Source organism: Notolepis coatsorum (genome assembly GCF_963971535.1).
Source record: "Notolepis coatsorum genome assembly, chromosome: 1".
Classification (NCBI taxonomy): domain Eukaryota; kingdom Metazoa; phylum Chordata; class Actinopteri; order Aulopiformes; family Paralepididae; genus Notolepis; species Notolepis coatsorum.
The window spans coordinates 116,897,266-116,915,942 of record NC_140165.1 but is presented as its reverse complement, the minus strand read 5'-3'; the positions used below and the strand labels follow the sequence as shown (position 1 = coordinate 116,915,942).

General features: G+C 43.3%; 1 protein-coding gene across 1 annotated transcript in view; it reads right to left on the bottom strand.

Moving 5' to 3' along the window:
- The window catches only part of ppp1r14bb (protein phosphatase 1, regulatory (inhibitor) subunit 14Bb), a 159,137-nt gene extending 141,479 nt beyond the window's left edge, over positions 1-17,658 (bottom strand). The window contains exon 1 of the mRNA XM_084327785.1: positions 16,760-17,658. Within this exon, the coding sequence (XP_084183911.1) occupies positions 16,760-17,047 (288 nt within the window). The 5' untranslated portion in view covers positions 17,048-17,658. The remainder of the gene's footprint in view (positions 1-16,759) is intronic.
- Positions 17,659-18,677: the final 1,019 nt, after the last annotated feature.

Genomic DNA, 18,677 nt, shown 5'->3' with positions numbered 1-18,677 from the left:
TTTGCGTATATACAGTCATTAATATATTCCAAATAAAATAAGTCCCTCGAGACTTCGTGCTGCTGCCGACTTGAGGTGTCGGTGGGCAGTCTGCCCGACCTTAATAAACAGCAGTCTGTTATAATCACATTTTTATGAGCTAACGAATTCCGTTATATTGGACATTTGTATTAATTATATCAAGCGAAGAACTGAGAAATTTGGCAGAGAGAGACGGCAACATTATCGTGGGTTTGCGTGATGTATATCTCCACCCCCCAACGACTTGGTGCTGGTCATAATGTCCTGTGCAAATAATTCCCTCTAAACACAATTTGATTATTTGAATTGTATTAAAATAGGCTAAAATTAAATAGCCTATGCGATGAACGAAACAATCATTTGTTTCATCGTTGCTTCACCAAGCAGCCGGTCTAATAATGACATCCTGTTGTCAGCGCGAGCTGGCTGCTGATATATTTACGTGAAGCATGGAGCAGCAGTGTTTTTAGGTCCGGTCTGGAAACCGCTCAGCAGCGCCCCCACCCAACAGCTGAATTGCCAATGGCTGAATTGGAGTACTGCACCCTGCCGGCCGGCAGATGGATGCTTCTCGCAAATATATCAGCAGCCAGCTCGCGCTGACAACAGGATGTCATTATTAGACCGGCTGCTTGGTGAAGCAACGATGAAACAAATGTAATGATTGTTTGTTTCGTTCATCGCATAGGCTATTTAATTTTAGCCTATTTTAATACAATTCAAATAATCTAATTGTGTTTAGAGGGAATTATTTTCACCGGACATTATGACCGGAGAGATTAAATATGTCGGACTTCAACAGATTTTGCCGGTCAAATACCGGTAATTACCGGCTAACGGAAACGCTGGTGTGTGTGTGTGTGTGTGTGTGTGTGTACGTGTGTGCACATGCGTGTGTGTGTGTTCATTCCATGCATGTGAACTCTGTAAAACAGGCTGACTTAATCCATGACCCGCAGAGGCATGAAATTACAGCCGCGGCCTGTTCCCACACTTTCTTTCTGCTTAAACACACACACACACACACACGCACACACGCACACACGCACGCACGCACAGAAAGGCCATAGTTGACCTCATGCGGTTGTTGACCTGGTGGCAGTCTCTACTTCCCCTGATTGTCTTGGTGAGACGCCACAACACACTCTGAGAGAGAGTCCTCTACCACGTCTATCTCCTCCAACACTGAACAGTGAACACGCAGTCAGAAGCAAAGTGAACAGAAAACAAGGGCAGCGGTCTGGAATTAATTTCTCCTTCCCCTAGCGGCCAGAATAACTTTTTTCAAAGACATAACATGTTCAAAGACGTCCGGCACCCTCAATTAGGGATGGGCACATGAGTAATGTCTTCCCGGATCAAGTACTCGCATGCATTACTCGAGCACTCGTTTATGCAAATCTATTTTTAGAACACATCGAGAGCATGGCAGCAAAAACAGCACAGCTATTCTTAATGCTTATTGTCAGTCAAAACAGTTACCATTTGAATAATTACATTACCTCGACTCTATCTGCAGCAGGTCTCTCCACTCATGGAAACACAGATTCTTGGTACAGGAGTAGCAGCGTTTGGGTGCATGAAGCACAACTAACGTTAAAAGTTAGCCAGACAGAACTTCAGGATGTCCGTGTCAATGGTCTATGAATGCTATGCAAAGTGGGAAGCATGTCTTTGGAAATGAACAAACACAAACTGCCGTTTTTATCCATTTTAGCTAGCTGTTAACTCTTTAATTGCCAGACCCGAGATATCTCGGGTTAACTCGCCATGCGTTGGACGCCAGACCCGAGATATCTCAGGTTTTGGTAGTTTTTTCTTTTATTCGCTATTTGTATTCATTATTCATCCATTGACCTCGTGTTGCCATAGGAAGGGATTTTGAAATCGCCAAAGTGCAATACCGGCCGCATCCTGCTAGATGGCAGTGTCGCCCACCCGTTGAAACCTTATATCTAACTCTGTGTTACACTCAAATGTCTCCGGGCGCTATATTTAGACGGAGCCGAGTAAGTCGCTTCATCCGACCACTCCGAAACGCATCTGGCACACTCGATCCATAAGTTGTGCCAAATTATGTCCAGGACCAGATGGACACCAATACTGGAAATCGTGATCAGACGACAATTGGAATATTCCTTTTGGAATACCACCGACCACAGGTAAGGACTATCTGACATCAATTTCAGCTTGATCCAACAATGTTTTCATATCCATCCAGCTGATCGGCTTCTGTAGTGTTCAACAACAAATGCTGTTACTGGCCATCAAAGCATACAAAAATTACCCCCCCCCCTTTCATGCATTCATAATGAAACATAATACCTATTATATACATTTGATTGTAAATAGTAGCGTGTCCAGGCGAGCAACGCCAACCCTTATAGTAGAATTCACGTTGCGCACGGGATAGCACGCGAACGTATGCATGGAAAAATTCTCTTTTTTGCATCTTGGACGGAAGAAAGTCACTGTCAAATTACCATAGTATTGTCCCCATAGCTATAATATAGAATATAGATATAGCTCTCCAAACATAGTGACGTGAAAATCTGTAATGGAAACCTGGCACGTTAGCTACAAGGCCAAGACGAATGGCTGGCACTGAATGAGTTAATCCAATTTAACAAGCTTTCACGACTCGTGGGATTTCAGAGCGAGATTTCTATTTCAGTGGCAAAAACAAACACTTTTAGTGGACATACTTGGTAACCAAATAAAAAAATATGTAAAAGTTTAAATTGAGTTCCCTCAAAAAACAATAGAGTTCAGTTAAAAACAGGTGTTGAAAATTCTAATTTTGTTCTTGTTTTTCATGGAACGGTCTGACGACCAACTACTTGATAGAGTCACGTGTGTTCCATTAGTCTACTATATAACATTCAAGGTAGAAATGTCTATGTGTCAGGCTGTGGCCTGTACCGAATGCTTCCAAGCTTCGATCATAATGTTAACATTCAAATTCTAAATCAAAATTTTAAATTTTTATAAAAAAAAAAAAAAAAAAATTGTCTATTCAATCTGTTTAAACCAATGGGGGTTTTCTTCACAGTTGCAGTTAAAGATTAGGCTACACTAATATTATAATATTATACTATAAGACGTCACCATCACTTTCATACCAACCGTGCCCTTATTGGATTATTTATGTTGACAAAACTGATCAAGAAAGTTGATTTAATAAAAGAAAAATACTCATTTAATCAGATTAATCACTTTATTCAAATTGAGGATTTAGTTAAAAAATAAAAAAATAAATGTAACAATTTCTTTTTATTTTATTTTTTTAATTATTTTTTTTAATAGACATTCGAAGCTTTGTTCGAATACTTCAATAGAAGCTTCGAATGTTGAAAAATGACATTCGGTACAGCCCTATCTATGTGTAACAGAGGTACCGCAGTCTATCCACAGTCACCATGGACAGTAAGTGAAGTGGCTGTGGACGTTAAGCGGTACTGCAAGTAAACTCACTCCCCAGAGGCATCCAGACGCGTTACCAGGAGGTGAGTGTCGGGAGACCGGGGTTCAACTCCCACTCAGGGCATGTCAAATGAGACCGCTTTCCTATGGTTGGCTGCTGCGATGCTAACGCAGCATCACGCCATGGGGGACTTCTGCAGCGGCTACCTGGTTATTTCCAGGAACAAAAGCATTAATTCCTAAAGTTACATCGTTGATGCTTGAAATGTCTGAGCTTCCATGTTAATGTTTTGTTTGACTTAATAGCAAATGTGAGATAATCCAACAAGCGAGCTAGCTGGCTGCGGCCATTGCTAACAGCTAATGCCAACAAGGACCAAGCTAGCGTATTTCCGGGAACAAGGGCACGAGGAAGCACGTGCACACCACCAGCACGGGGGTGACGCAGAGAACAAAAACAGTGCACTAGAGGCGTGTAAACATGCCTTTGTGTTTCAAAAGTATTGCTCTATAACATCTTTGTGGTAATCTAACAAGCCAACTGCTTCAACTTCGCCAAAAGCCAAAGTGAAACTTAACGCGGATGGGATATAAACATTGCAAGGGCAAAGAAAACTATGAAAATGGACTTTGCAAAGGTTCTATGAGGTAGGAAGGTGTATTCAGCCTGTAGAGTGTAGACTATAGAACAACAGAAAACTCTGTCTATTCGGGTGGAAACAGTGAATGGAAACAAAAGCGATGTTGTACGAGAATAACTCCGTTGGATACCTTTAATATACGACACATATTACACAGTGCGGTGGTGGCAGCACGAGAGAAGTGAAGAAGACACTCGTTACAAAAACACACTCTCTCTCCTTCTCTGTTCATACCTCACTCTCCCTCCCATTCTATCCATGCTGCCCATACTTTCTCCTTTCCTTTTCTTCCCTCTATTATTGCACTCCTCCCTCCCTCCCCTTTCCATCTCTCTCTTTTCTCTCTCTAAGTGCCAGTGTGTGTGCGTGTGCGTGTGCGTGTGCCCGGCCACGTAGAACCATGGGGTTTAGGGGGGTGTTCCGCCCACTCGATTCCACTGTTAACCGTTTAGTTACCAGACTGGCTACAATACATACTCAGCAAACTGACTGGTGATACCAACATTTTCCCCCAGCTTTTTAACAAGCTTTAAGTTGTTCCATTGCCAGTGGGGTTGGTTTTACATAGGGGTGGGGGGGGGGTGGGGGGTTAAGACTATCAAAGGAAACAAATCAACGACTAGAAGGCTACCAGAGCTCTTTCTCAGAAGGCCTTTGCCATGAAAAAAGAAAAACCCTATAGGAGCTAATTTCCTTGCTTTGAGTAAGGAAAGGATGCAATCGTTTTAATAAGGAAGCTAAATCCTGGCTTAGACTGAGGGGAAATTGTATACGTTAGTTTGCTAACAAATAAACATCAGACGGTGCTGTTGCCATGGGAATAAGGCTACAGCCAGCGCACAATTTCCCGAGGGGTCGATGGGGACTCTTCCCTCACTTACAAAATCTTTGGTTAAGAAAAGAGATTGGAGTGCTCCAGTAGCACACCATGTTACCGCGCTGCGTCGCGGGACTCCGTGCTGCGTCACGGATCTGGTTGACTCCGAGTTCGATTCCCGGACTCGCCGTCATTTGCCGAATGTCTCCCCCTGCTCTCTCTCCCGTTTCACCCTACAACTGTCGGTCATGCTTGACCAGAAAAGCGATAAACGCTAAAAAAATAAAGTTTAAAAAAAAGAAAAGAGATTGGAAATATAGTTTGTGCTTTGAAGGGGATCCTTCATTGTCCCTTAAATCATCTTAAGAGGTAAACGCCTCTGGATATCCAAGATGTAACTGTATGATGATGATTATCTGAAATATAGAAAGGAGAGCTTTCTGAAAATGAAGTTGGTCATCCTGTAAAGTTGTTTTGGAGTGCAGTCAACCTTTTTTCTCCCACATCCTAAATGTTTTACATGTTGGTAAATTTGAAGTCTTTTTTTACCATGGAATCAAGCTCTGCTGCTGTGAATTGTGGCAATACACTGACTAACTGATTTTAGAAAAATGGAAAAAGAATGTGCTTGTTATGGAATTCCCATTATCAACAAGCTGCTCTCTATCAAGGTTGAGCAGAGAGAGAGAGGGAGAGTGTAACTGAGGGGTACAATTCCCTGACTGTATTGTTAGATATGGTATTTAATACCACTACCTCTTGTACTTTAACTTCTGGCCATCCAGTACATGATATAAGTATGATGAACACTTTCCCACCTGATGAAACGAATCCACACAAATGTACAAATCGAATATTTAATATAGCAAAAGGTATATACAACGTTCACTTGTTTACACTTATGATTTGAAATATGCACTTGTATGGCAAATGAGTATTCGTAGGTAAATCAACATTGAATGTCCAATCTCTGGTTACGCAGGGAGTAAGTATACAACCTGGATATTTAGGAAACTATAGCGATGGTACTTAAATGATTATAGCTGGATACACTAAGGGGGGGGGGGGGGTCCCGCTGGTTGTAAGACAGTAGGAGGGGGGGGGTTAGAGAAGCCGCTGGCGGTATCCCATCTGGCCGACGGTTTCTTGGGAGAATTCAAAGTCTTGAACACGGTGCCCACAGAACCTCGGTCCGCAGACGAATACAGCTGGACCCTCTGGTGGACGGTAGCTGCCGGTCCACAACGGAGAGACGTGAGGCGACCTCACTGGTGTAGAGCGCCGTCTCACCTGGAGTCCTCTCCGGGGGGTTGTTCCAACACTCCGCAGTGTTGGCCTTTATCCATGGAATAATCAAAGCACCCAAAGCATAATCCAAGCCGTGGAAGGCTCGCCGTCGTCCGGGTAGAGTAATCCAATATACAGGTCCAGTCGCCCTGGCCCGGAGCTCCTCGGATGCAAGCACCACTAGGGGTCTGCCCAGCCTGGTTAAGCGTCCAGATAACGTCAGGAACGATGGGGGTACTGATAACTTTAGAACTCTAACCGAACGATGCACCATACATAAATAGACTATTATTAGCTTAATAGAATACGTCCAACTCGACGGTATAGTGCCAAACTATGACTATTCAACTATTAATCCACCCGATATCTCAATGCCTATTCTGGGGCCAAGTAGGCCTTACTACACCACACGTGCGTCGTGGGTGAGGCTTCGCGTCTGTCACTCTGTTGGAGGGTAAAGAACTGGACTAAAAGAAAGTTCTACTTTACTTGCGCCATATATATATGCGCTATGAACAAATAGTACCATTCGTATTTCGCCAGACGTATTCCTGCGCGGAACCGGGGCTTGCCACGACATGTTGGGCGGCACGATTGAACTTGGACCTAGGGGTATGGCAACCTGGCGCCAGGTTCTCGTCCAATGGTAGAATGAAACTATTATGGGCTGTTTAGTAGACTAAAGGGATATTCAGTGCATATTGTACAAGGAATATACAGGGGATATCAAACGATATACAAATACAATTAAATATATATATATAAATATATATATATTCGGTTTAATCTGATCCTTCACAACAGAGAGAGAGAGATGAACAGAGAAGAATAATCATATGGATTGTGACATGAGGCAGAGAAAACATATACAGAGAGAGGGGAAAGAGGGATCAAGAAAAAAAAGAGATGAAGAGGGAGCAAGAGAAAGAGAGAGAGGGAGGGAGGAGCAAAAAAGAAAAAATGAAAAACCCTCCCAGGCCACATGTTGATGTCTTTTGTCGGTGAGGCAGCAGGAATCCCAGCTTGACGTTTCTCTCTGACCGGTTAGTGTTTCTCCTTCCGTTATATACAATTTATAATAGCATGCCCTCTGTATGTTCTTCCTAATGTGGGCTCCACCCATCACCGGTAAGTTCACTCAAGCTCCATGCCATCAGGGACAACCCCTCCCACCCACTATACACAGACTTGGCTGACAGGAGGAGCATGTTCAGTGCAGTCACTAAGACTCCCGAGATGGAGCACTGAACGGCACAGGAAGTCCTTCATTCCGACAGCCATCAGACTTTATAATGCATCACTGTGCCTCACTGCATCACTGAGCCAGGGCTGTACGCTGCGATGATCTCATCGCAAATTGCCCCTTTAATTGGCCGTTGCGATTGGTAAATAATATTTGGGGGCGGGCTTGCGAGTAGGGATTTCAAGCCTTGCATTCGCATTTCACTCCTAAATGATCCAAGGCGTGTGATGACGCTGAGCACTCAGGTATGATCAGCGGGGAAAATCAACTGAGCACTCACTCTGATAGACTGGCTGACTGTCTGATTTAGCTATGAAGAAAAGTAAAGTTAGTAGTAGGGATGGGAATCGATGGTTCCTAACTGGGTTTTGGCCATATGCTCCCGAAATTCTCCCGCTGTTTGGCTGCTTCTATGTGCAGTGAAAACTACTCGAAATGATGTCATTGATTTAGTTCAGGGTTAGCCGCGGAGCTAACGCTAGCTAACGTGAGCTAATCAAGCTCACAGAGAGAGATAAACAGCTGACAGCAGGTAGTACAAGGTACAAATACAATAAAACAAGGGGTGGGGGCTGTTGTGTAAACCTTGTGTCGCGTCAATCTGGTCCACACGTTACTCGTTCATATCTCAGCCTGTGCTGAGATATGCCCATTCCGCGGTCTGTTAATAAAGTTTTCAATCAGACAGATGTATGGAAAGGCTTTTATTATAACATTCGTTGAGGTAAAATCATTATGCCTCATTTAGTCATCCTGCAGAGCACTGGTCTCCTACTCGTGGGCCGCGGGGAGCTAATGTAAGTAGCTTTGTTGATGTCAGCACACGGGGCATTCAGGAAGTCAAAAACGAATGCGCTTGCCGATTGGTGCTAAGAACAGCAGGGCGGGTGCAAGCGTTGTGACGTAATTGGCAGACTCTACTGTCAATCAAAATTATTCTGTTTTACGTCAGAATGAATGAATGAGAACTTTATTAACAGATTGCATAATGGGTACAATACAGTACAGGAGGATGAAGACCAGAGAAAGACTTTCGGCTTTTTTACATAAGGGTCCTCCATTTTCAATTCATCAAAACATTTAGAGACATACAAATATACAGTAGTTTCATAAAAATGCTAAAATGCTATTTATTTATTTATTGATTGATTGGTTTAAAACTTTATTAACATATTGCAGAATGGGTACAGTACAGCTCAATACATACAATTGTTAAGGGGATGCAGACCAGAGAAAGACTTTTGTCTTGTTTACATCAGGGTCCCCCATTTTCAATTCATCATATTTCATATCTAAATCATATAATATCTCATTGCTAAATATATGCAATATATAATCTAATAATCCAATAATCTAAATCTAATATATAATATAAAAATGCTAAATGCATGGGTATTTTATTTTGTCTTTAATGTTAGCTTGCAAACTCATACTGTCTTGGTAAGCCTCATAATGAATTGTTTGGGGTAAAAAAGAAAAACATTGTGATGTGTATCGTGTATCGCCGAAAGGTCAGAAAATATCGTGATATCATATTTAGGCCATATCGCCCAGCCCTAGTTGGTTCATTATAAAAGATACAAACCTGACAACAAAAGCACTTAAATGTTAAATAAAAGGACCACAGTAATGAGGCAGGAGGAACATATTTTTTTGCACTATAATGGTAAAATTGTTATTTAAAAATTTGCCCCTAAAACATATTTTTTGCCCCTAAATTTCTAATTTAGGGGCAAGTGTGCCCCTAGTGAAAAAGCTTAGCGTACAGCCCTGTGAGCAGTGACCGTACTATCTTCCTGGACTTCTACTTTTACTTTTAGACCGATATAGTACGCTTTTACCCTTACTGTATATTCTGGATATTTTGACTGTATATTTTATATTAGAATGTAACATACACTGTAAGAAAAAAAGCTGCAAGAAAACGGTAAATGTCTGACTGGCATCAATGGTTGCCAAATACTTACTGTCAAATTACAGTAAAGTTTACAACCTTTATTTAATGGTTAATATTTTGATAGAAGGTAATTTACTGTATTTCTATGGCATTTACACTTAAAGTAGAAAAACAAAAGTAATCTGTAAAATAATACAGTGAATTTCCAGTGAAAAAGATTTTTTTTTACTGTGTAGGACATTTTATATTAGTATATTTTATATTAGAATGTAACATAGGAAATGTATATCCCGGACCATATTTTATTCGTAGGCTTATTTTTTTATTCTTATTTATTCGTGACTTTTGTTTTTGTCTACCTAAATGTTTACCGTTTACTGTGAGCAATTTGTAGTGCCAAATTTCCCTCTGGATGAATAAAGTATTTCTATTCTATTCTATTCTATCATCTCTTTGTACAAACCCGTTGAGGTGTAGGAGGATCACACACCAGAGTGATTCGAATATTGAGGAAGCAACGTTCTAACGATGACCTACCAATGGCTCACACGGAATCACTGCAAGTTCCACAGTTCCAAAATAGAACTCTGGGGGAAACTCCACTTTCTTCCGCCCCAGAGACTCTGGCAAATGGTATCAGGTTATTTATTCATTTTTCTCCAAGTGACCCACAAGTCTGATCACCACAATTAACACATAATTCAATGAGCACATGCTCAATGGTCTCCCCCACCATTAGACGAGGTTCAAAAAGACTGCATTCTTCTTACCCCCCTCTGTCAACGCAGAACTCCTCAAATAAAGACTGAAACCACACATCCATGTGCTCCATATTACCCCATTTTAATAGATGATCGTGATACGCTGCTACATCCGACTGTAAATAAGTCTCTTTGTTGGCTAATAGACATGCAGTACTTCTGCCTAGTACAAAGGCCACTGTCTGTCTGCCTGCTGTGGCCTACATTTTGTCAGATGGTTCAGCTTCTACGTAAACCTGTTGTCATTTACAAATTCGATTTCAGACTCTGCCGTTAAGTTATTTTGGAGTTCTAGAACTCTATAGGTTTTAATGACCACCATTTGCCATCGTCATTAGATACAACAAAATTGTATCTCCTTTGTGAGATCAGGAAATGTAAAGGTTTCAGCAGTCTTACCTCTATGTCAGCGGGTCTGAAATTACGGGTCGCGACCCAAAGTGGGGTTGTGGATCGGTCGTGGATCGTGCATTGGTAAGTAAGAAAATTAATATATATATTTTGTTTAATGTTCTGGCAACATATTTTGGCTAAATATGCCTCGTTTTATAAATGTGTATTGATGTCATAGTGCTGTAATAAAACTTAATAAATATGCATTATCAAGTTCAACAAATGTGTGCTTTTATTTTGATATTCCTTAAAGGTCCCCTGTCTTATAAATTGCCTTTTCCAGTGTTTAGCATTGTTTTCTAGCAATGGGGGTTTGTATCAATGGAGTCTGTTAGAGCCATATGAAATCCGTTTAATTTTTTTCCAAATTCCATTAAATTTTTTTCCAAATTCCGTTTTTTTCGTTTTAATATTTCAGAATTCTGTATTTTGCTTTGTACGCTCATTTTACGATCAGAAATAGTGTCTAATAAGTTGGAATGAATAAATGTCCACAATTTAATAAGATAACAGTCCATTTAACACCATGATCGCCGGGGATGAGTTAAGACGTCATTCCTAGCCATGCTCATTCTGCCGAAGACGCCGTAACTCGTCTTTGATGTCAATATTTCAAAAATCTGTCATCGAAATCATATTTCCCCTCCGGAGCCCTGAGACACACTGCAAAGCTCCACTCAACTCTTTAGCGGTTCAAGAGCACCATCTGGTGGCCGATAAGCAGATCGCCAACCGGAAATGAGCCTTTGAACCGGTAGTGCTCATCCATATGTGGTCCGGGCACTCGCTATCGTTAGAGAGACTCTGTCTTGACACAGTGAACATCGATCGGTGCAAATAACTTGAAAAAACAACATGATTTGGACGTATATACTATTATACAACCTGGAAATGGATCGGGCATTTCTCCATCCCATAATAGAAAAAAATTCTGTTCCACGCTCATCTGCCAGCGGCGCGAGGAAGCCACGGTAAGATTCAGCGTTATATTCTAACGTGTTCCATATAAACTGCTATGATGAACATATGACCCACTCTGGATGAATCATCTAACGCTGCCCACGGAATTATAAACGATCCCCCGCCCATCCGGTCATCATCAGATGACACGTAGTAACTTCTAGAACCACGTCCAGTTGACATTTTTTATCTCGCACAGATTCCTACCAAACTGTATTTGATCATCAATATAATGCATTTAGGGCTATAAATCACGTTCTGAAGAAAGGTGCAGAAAACGATAAAAACATACTTATACTTTAGACCATATTTTAGTATGAATATGTGAATGAAAAAGTTTAACGTTGCTACACCCTGAACAATACATATAGGACATTGAATGGGCCATAATAATGGCAATTTAGCAATAGAATTAAAAAAGTTATAGCCCTGCAAAGAAGGGGAACTTCTCCATAGACAAATAGAGATGGCGAGGGATGGTAAATTATGAATTTAACCCATGGCGATCAAAGTGTTAATAGGGCTGTCTTAAATACTTCGAAGCTTCGTTCGATGGGCATGGGATTCGAATATGAAAATAAAATTTGATTATTTAAAAAAATTATAATAATTATATATATTTTTGCAAAATCAACTCTGCCTCTCTTTGTTAACTACAACAAGCAATGCTGTTTGTTATTTTTTTTTTTATCCACTTTTTCTCCCATTTTTCTATATTTTCTCCCATCCCAATTTCATCCAATTCAACCCTCCCCTGTCACGAACGCTGTTTCTTGCCTCCCACAAGCCGGCTGCAATGTGGACTAAGTCATACATAGCACAAGTCCCCTCCGGTACTTGAGGTAACAGCAGTCGCATCTTTTCACCTGCGCAGCTCGATCTCTCAGTGGCGAGGAGTAACGCGTGGGAGGCTCACGCTGCCCCCGACACTTCCTGATTCTACTGCGCAGGCGCACCAACCGACCTGTAGGAGTCGCTGTCCACAACGCCCGATCCCCACCCATCAGTTTCCCACCCCCTAATACGGCCAATGTGTATTAGTACGGACGACCAGCTAAACTGAAAGCAAATGTGGAGCGCTGGGCTCGAACAGGCGAGCCCAGCGTCTCCTGATTTCGTGGCGAGCGCCTTGCCCACTACGCCACGTAGCCGTCACTGTTATTTAAGATGAGGTCGGACTCGGCACTGACAGATTTGTGTTCATTATGCTGCTTTTATAAAGCCTCAAATGACGGCTTACGATATTTCATGAAAGCAAAGTGTTTTGTTTGTCTAAGATTTTAAAAGGTTTAAACTTTACAGCACTGACAAAGTTGAACAAAGTGCTGTACAAGTCCCACAACATAAAAAAAAAGTAAAAAAAAAAAAAAACGCTATTTTTTTTTTATAGTTGATTCCATTTTTATTGCTCAATTCCACGATTCCGTCCGCGATTCCGTGATCGCGGATTCCATATGGCTCTAGGGTCTGTGTCTCTAATTCTCATTTAGGCTCATCAGTCTAGTCTCGAGTTCACGAGATCCTCCCTCACTGAACTAAGCCATTCTGATTTGACTGTTTTGCTGACGTGAGTTGCAGTCACCGCCTACAATCAACAATTCACTCAACAACAGAGCGAGTGGAAATACTGACACTTCCTCAAACGGGTTGGCGTGTGCGTGTGCCGACAGACAGCAGAGAACGAGCGAGCGAGAGAGAGGGAGATAGAGAGAGAGAGATAGAGAGGGAGAGAGAGAGGGAGAGAGAGAGAGAGAAAGAGAGGGAGAGAGAGATGGAGGGAGAGAGAGGGACACGGAGCATTTACACACAACCTCCCGACCGCGCGCGCGGGGGGCAGGGGCTTCTCTGTTTCCCCGAAAGAAGCTCCTGCCCCGCGGTCGGGAGGTTGTGTGTAAATGCTCCGTGTCCCTCTCTCTCCCTATCTCTCTCTTCCTCTCTCTCTCTCCCTCCCCATCATTGCGCACGCTCACACGCATGCGCCCGTATTCTGATCCGTGCAATAATATTCACAGGGGTATATATTGTCATTTGAAACAAGTTACCAATGCATTGTCCCGTGGGATTATGCCCCCTGCGGCAAAATTAATTAGTATCCCCCTCAGTCTCTCTCTGTCTGCCAGTGCAGACTGTGGGTGACTGTCACTCAAAGCGCTTATGGGCGGAGCCCAGCCCAAAACAGCTTGAAATCTTGAAGTGGAAAAATGCTGCTTTAGAGTACTTGATTATAAATACAAAACAATGAATTTTTTTGAAAAACTTTTTTACAGAAGTGTTCCATAGACTCACAGGAATTGTGTAAAGTTGCCCAAATAGTGAAAGGAATAGCAAGACACGGGACCTTTAATTGCACATTGAAATTACGCGATACATTAACTCATTCACATTTACTCATTCACAGCCAATCACGTAATATTACACGTTTGCTCGCCAACCTTTGGGCACCAAAAACGTAATATTACGTTTTTAGAACGTTTCTTTTATTCGATTTTAATATCAATATTACACTCACTGGCCTATGTTACCGCTGAAAGCCATACTGAGACCCAGAGAGTGCAGTACCAGCCAGATCCTGCTAGGTGTCAGTATGGCCTACCCTTTGAAACCCTGTTCCATACTGTGTGTCACATCTAATGTCATCCGGGCGGAGAATTTTGGTCCAGGCAAGTCTAACGCTTCACCCAAGCAACTTGAAACACGTCTAGCACACTCAATCCATAAATTGTGCCAAATTATGTCCGGGACCAGATGGACATCAATACTGGAAATCGCGATCAGACAATTGGAATATTCTTTTTGGAATAACCCTGATCAAAGGTAAGGACTATCTGACGTCCAATTCCACCTTGGATGATTTCATATCGATCCAGCCGATCAGCGTGTGTGGTGTTCAAAACGAATGCCGTTACTGGCGATAAGAGCATCAAAAAATGACCCCCCCCCCCCTTTGATGCATTCATGATGAAACATAGTACCTATTATATACATTTGATTTGGAAATAGTAGCGTGTCCAGGCGAGAAACGCCAACGACTTTAGCAAAATTCACATAGCACTCTATAACTTAGCTTTTCAGGAATTAGCCCGGATCACTCTGAAATTATTCAATATTCACCACGGGATAACGCGTGAACGTATACATGAAGAAATTAACAATTTTTTGCATGTTGGACGGGAGATAGTGACTGTCAAATGACCATAGTATTGTCTCCATATAGAATAATATAGATATAGCTCGGCAAACATCGTGACGCACAGTGAAAGTGACTGTCTTTTAGCGTGGCGCCGTGCGAACGGGATGTGGATAATGGCTGGCGCTGAAAGTGTTAAGTGTGAGGTCGCCAAAAAAAATCCTAAATAAAATGGGGTTGTGGTATAAAAAAGTTTGAGAACCCCTGCTCTATGTAAGTGCATCTACAGTACAAGTCAAGTAGCGATCACTGCTGCTGTCCCTGTCGCGTGTAGCTTATTCTCCCGCGCTGCCTCGAATCCGATTGAAGCGGAAAAGATAGCTTGCTGCTCGGGAGCCGCCCGCGAGGCACGCTCCCGCTTGCGGCCAGTGTGCACAGTAGCGTCCGTTAACATGGGAGCGGAAGTGAAGCGGCAGCCGCCCGTCCGTGTTCATTCGTGTGCTGTGTGCTAGGGCCGTTAGCGGGATGCATCTCGGCTGAGGAGCGCGTCGCGGCTCATGTGCGCGCTCGGCCAATCAGAGCAATGCGGAAGGACAAGTGGGCTGCCGAAAGTATTCACGCATCCCGGCGGCGTGAACACTTAAGGTAACTAACTTGCGTTGAGCGTTTCGTTCAGCTTTTCTCTGATTGGCCACGACGCCCACGTGACCGCGCGCTAGCACGCCCCCACGGCAGAGCGGCTCTCCTTCGCGAATACGCTCGTTCAGAACGCTCTCCAGAAAAACACAAAGCCGCCATCTTTAATGTGTCACATAGGTCGCATAGGTAATATTAATAGGTTGCCGCGGCATTATGCATTCGTAATCCCCCCTACATAATAACCACGCAGGTTAATCAAGCAACGCTTGCACAATACCTAGCTTAATAATAAGTAGGCAATTGGCAAGTGTAAATTATACATCGACGGTTAGCTCAACTCAGTCGTCACCTTGCTGTGGAGCCTATGGTCAGTTGGTGACAAGTTCGAATCACTTCAATTTTTTTTTTTTTTTTTTTTACGTTTAATTAATTTATCATCTCTCTATATAAACGTAACTAGCTATTCATATCAATCAAAATAACGTTCATCTCCGATATTTAAACATGGTCCCCAAAATGAATGGAAGCAAATGAGGAGCCTGACACCTGGGAGGAATGGGGGTGTTGCAGCGTTGGGGATGTTTAAAAAATATAATTTAATATATAATATAATAATTTGTGCTTCACCTAAAAATTTGGTCAGCAGCCTCCACTGATGTACAGTGATTCAAACCCCCTCAATGTGCAGTTTCTGACAGCTGTGCTGTGTTGTCATGCGAAATAACGTTATGAATAAAAACGCGAAATAACATTATATAACGTTGCATTATATAACGTTACAATGTACAGTTTCTAGTTAATCAGTCAGCAGCCTCCACTGATGTACAGTGATTCAAACCCCCTCAATGTGCTAGCGCGGGTCACGTGGGCGTCGTGGCCAATCAGAGGAACGCTGAACACAAGTTAGTTACCTTAAGTGTTCACGCATCCCGGCGCTAGGAATAGAATGTGGGTCACCGCCAGCTCTGCATACATAATGACGCCACCCGGTGGTTCAACATTATATAGGCTCCATCATGTGTGACCCCGGCTGTCGTTATGGATGTCGGTCGCAGAGAGCGCTTTAGATTGTGCACAGTCATCATTATAGTCACAAGAACCTTGCCGCGTCAAACTTGAGCTAGTGGCTAGGATGTAGCTGAGATGTAACTGGGTGGAGGAAATAAATTGTTGCTTTGAAATATATCAAGGGTGCGATTTTCTTTATATAGAAACATTTCAGGAAATCTGATTTTTTTTACACACCGCCCCCTATTATTAGGGTTAAACACTTTCCTTGGCTACATTTCCCTTATTATTAGTCTATTTTCAGATTACTGTATGCTAGCCCATTGGGTACCGTACCTATAGGCCAAAAACATGCATTTTATATTGTTTCTTTATCAACAGCTTGTTTTTTAAGTAAACAGACAAACGCCCCCCCCCCCCCCCCTCGCTGATCAACTGAAGTATTAATACTCCAGAGCCTTTTACTTAGCAGGCCGCCGGATCGATACATTCGATCGGCTTTTATTAAGGAGAGCCGGTTCATTGTCGGGAGGGATTCTTACCTCACAGTCGTAGAGGTCCGTCAGCTGATCGATGATCCACTCCTCCAGGTTCAGTCTCTTCCTCAGCTCCTTGCGGTCGTACTTCACGGTGACGCGTCCCTGCTTCCGAGCCGGTGTCTCCGGTTCCTCCGCGGTGCCGCCGCCAGGCGTCTGGAAGTATACCCGGGGTGCAGGGCTGGTCTCCGGGCTCGTCAGCGAGTATCCCCGGGGTGCAGGGCTGGTCTCCGGGCTCGTCAGCGAGTATACCCGGGGTGCAGGGCTGGTCTCCGGGCTGGTCGCCGCGGCCATGCTCGGGCCGGCCCTGTTGAGCGCGTGGTGAGAGCGACGGTACAGGAAGGCGAGCGCGTGGCTCCTCGTTGTTTCGCGGTGCGTATACAGAGGGAAAGATGATCCGGTTGAATCTGAATTAAAATTCTAATTAAACCTGGTGCTTTTGTTCCAAATCGCCCAAAGAACAAGACATTGGTCCGATTTTCACTACAAAGGAACACTCGGAACTGAATGGATACAAGCTGTAGCCTATAACTCCCCTGTTAGGCTATTTATTATTTACACAACGTCAACTCTGAGTATGAAATAAACGGTACAGACCCCCCCGCCCGGCCTCAACTCTTCATTCAGTACAAAGGGAACTCTCACGTCGTCGTCGTCCTCCTCCTCTCTCCCTCGCGTGCACCCTCTCCTCCTCTATCCCTTTCTTCCTCGCGCGCACCCTCTCCTCTCTCTCTCTTCCTCGTGCTGGTGATGCGCGCGCGTTGTTCCTCCTCTCGAGAACGAATTCGACGCAAACGTGGTCGCAACTCGCAAAACAAATGTTGATTTTCTTCACTTCTGAACCCCCCTCCTCTCTCTCTCTCTCTCTCTCTCTCTCCCCTTTTCCTCTATCTGGTCCCGTCTTTTCCTCCCCTCCTCTTCAGTCTTTCTCTCTCAGAATAGAACCTCTAGTCTAGTGTATGTAGTGCCCCCTACAGCTGCGCCTCTCCTCCACCTCTCCCTCCCTCTCCGCCTCTCTCTCTCTTTCACACACTCTCTTGGTCCCTCTCTCTCTCTCTCTCTCTCTCTCTCTCTCTCTCTCTCTCTCTCTCTCTCTCTCTCTTTGTGGTGTTAAGGATTTAACACAATTGCCCACAAGCACAAATTCAATACCTTAACCCTTTACAAACAGACAAACAGTTGACCCCCCATGTCTTCAAAATAGTCTATTTGCTATTGTATGTCCGTTTTAACCCTTGCCTGCCTTTGACTCATTATACAACTGTTACGAAGGATCAGATTAAACCGAATATATATATTTATTACTTGAGATATATTGTATAATATTTGTATATCGTCTGATATCCCTTGTATATTCTTTGTACATATACACGGAAAATCCCTTTACCTAGTACAGACCATAATATTTCGTTCTCCTATTGGACAGCGATCCCCTAGGCGCCACTGCCATACCCCCAATGTCTAGTTCAAAGTCACCGCCAAGACATGCCTGGACATGCCCGGTTCTGCGCAAGAATATGAGACAGAAATAAGGCTGGTACTAGATTGTTCACCTAACGTATAAATACGGCGCAGGTGAATACAGCAGTATGTTAACCAATAAGTTGAAGCCTCACACCACGATACAACGTGCTGTGAAGTGGGCCCGTTTTGCCCCAAAATAGAGCCTTGAGACCGCGTGCGAATTGATAGCTGGAGTGTCAGAGTTTAACGCTGTATCGTCGAGTTCGACCTATTCTATTATTTCAGTAATAGTCTATTTATGTATAGTGTATCGTGCGGCTACCGTTCTACAGTGACCAGCATTACCAACGCTTCCTCGTACCAGCTAGTGTGCTTATCCAGGCTGGGCGGCTTAACCTGGTGCCGTCATCTGAGGAGCCCTAGACGAGGACTGTGTGGATATGTACACTGGATAACCTAC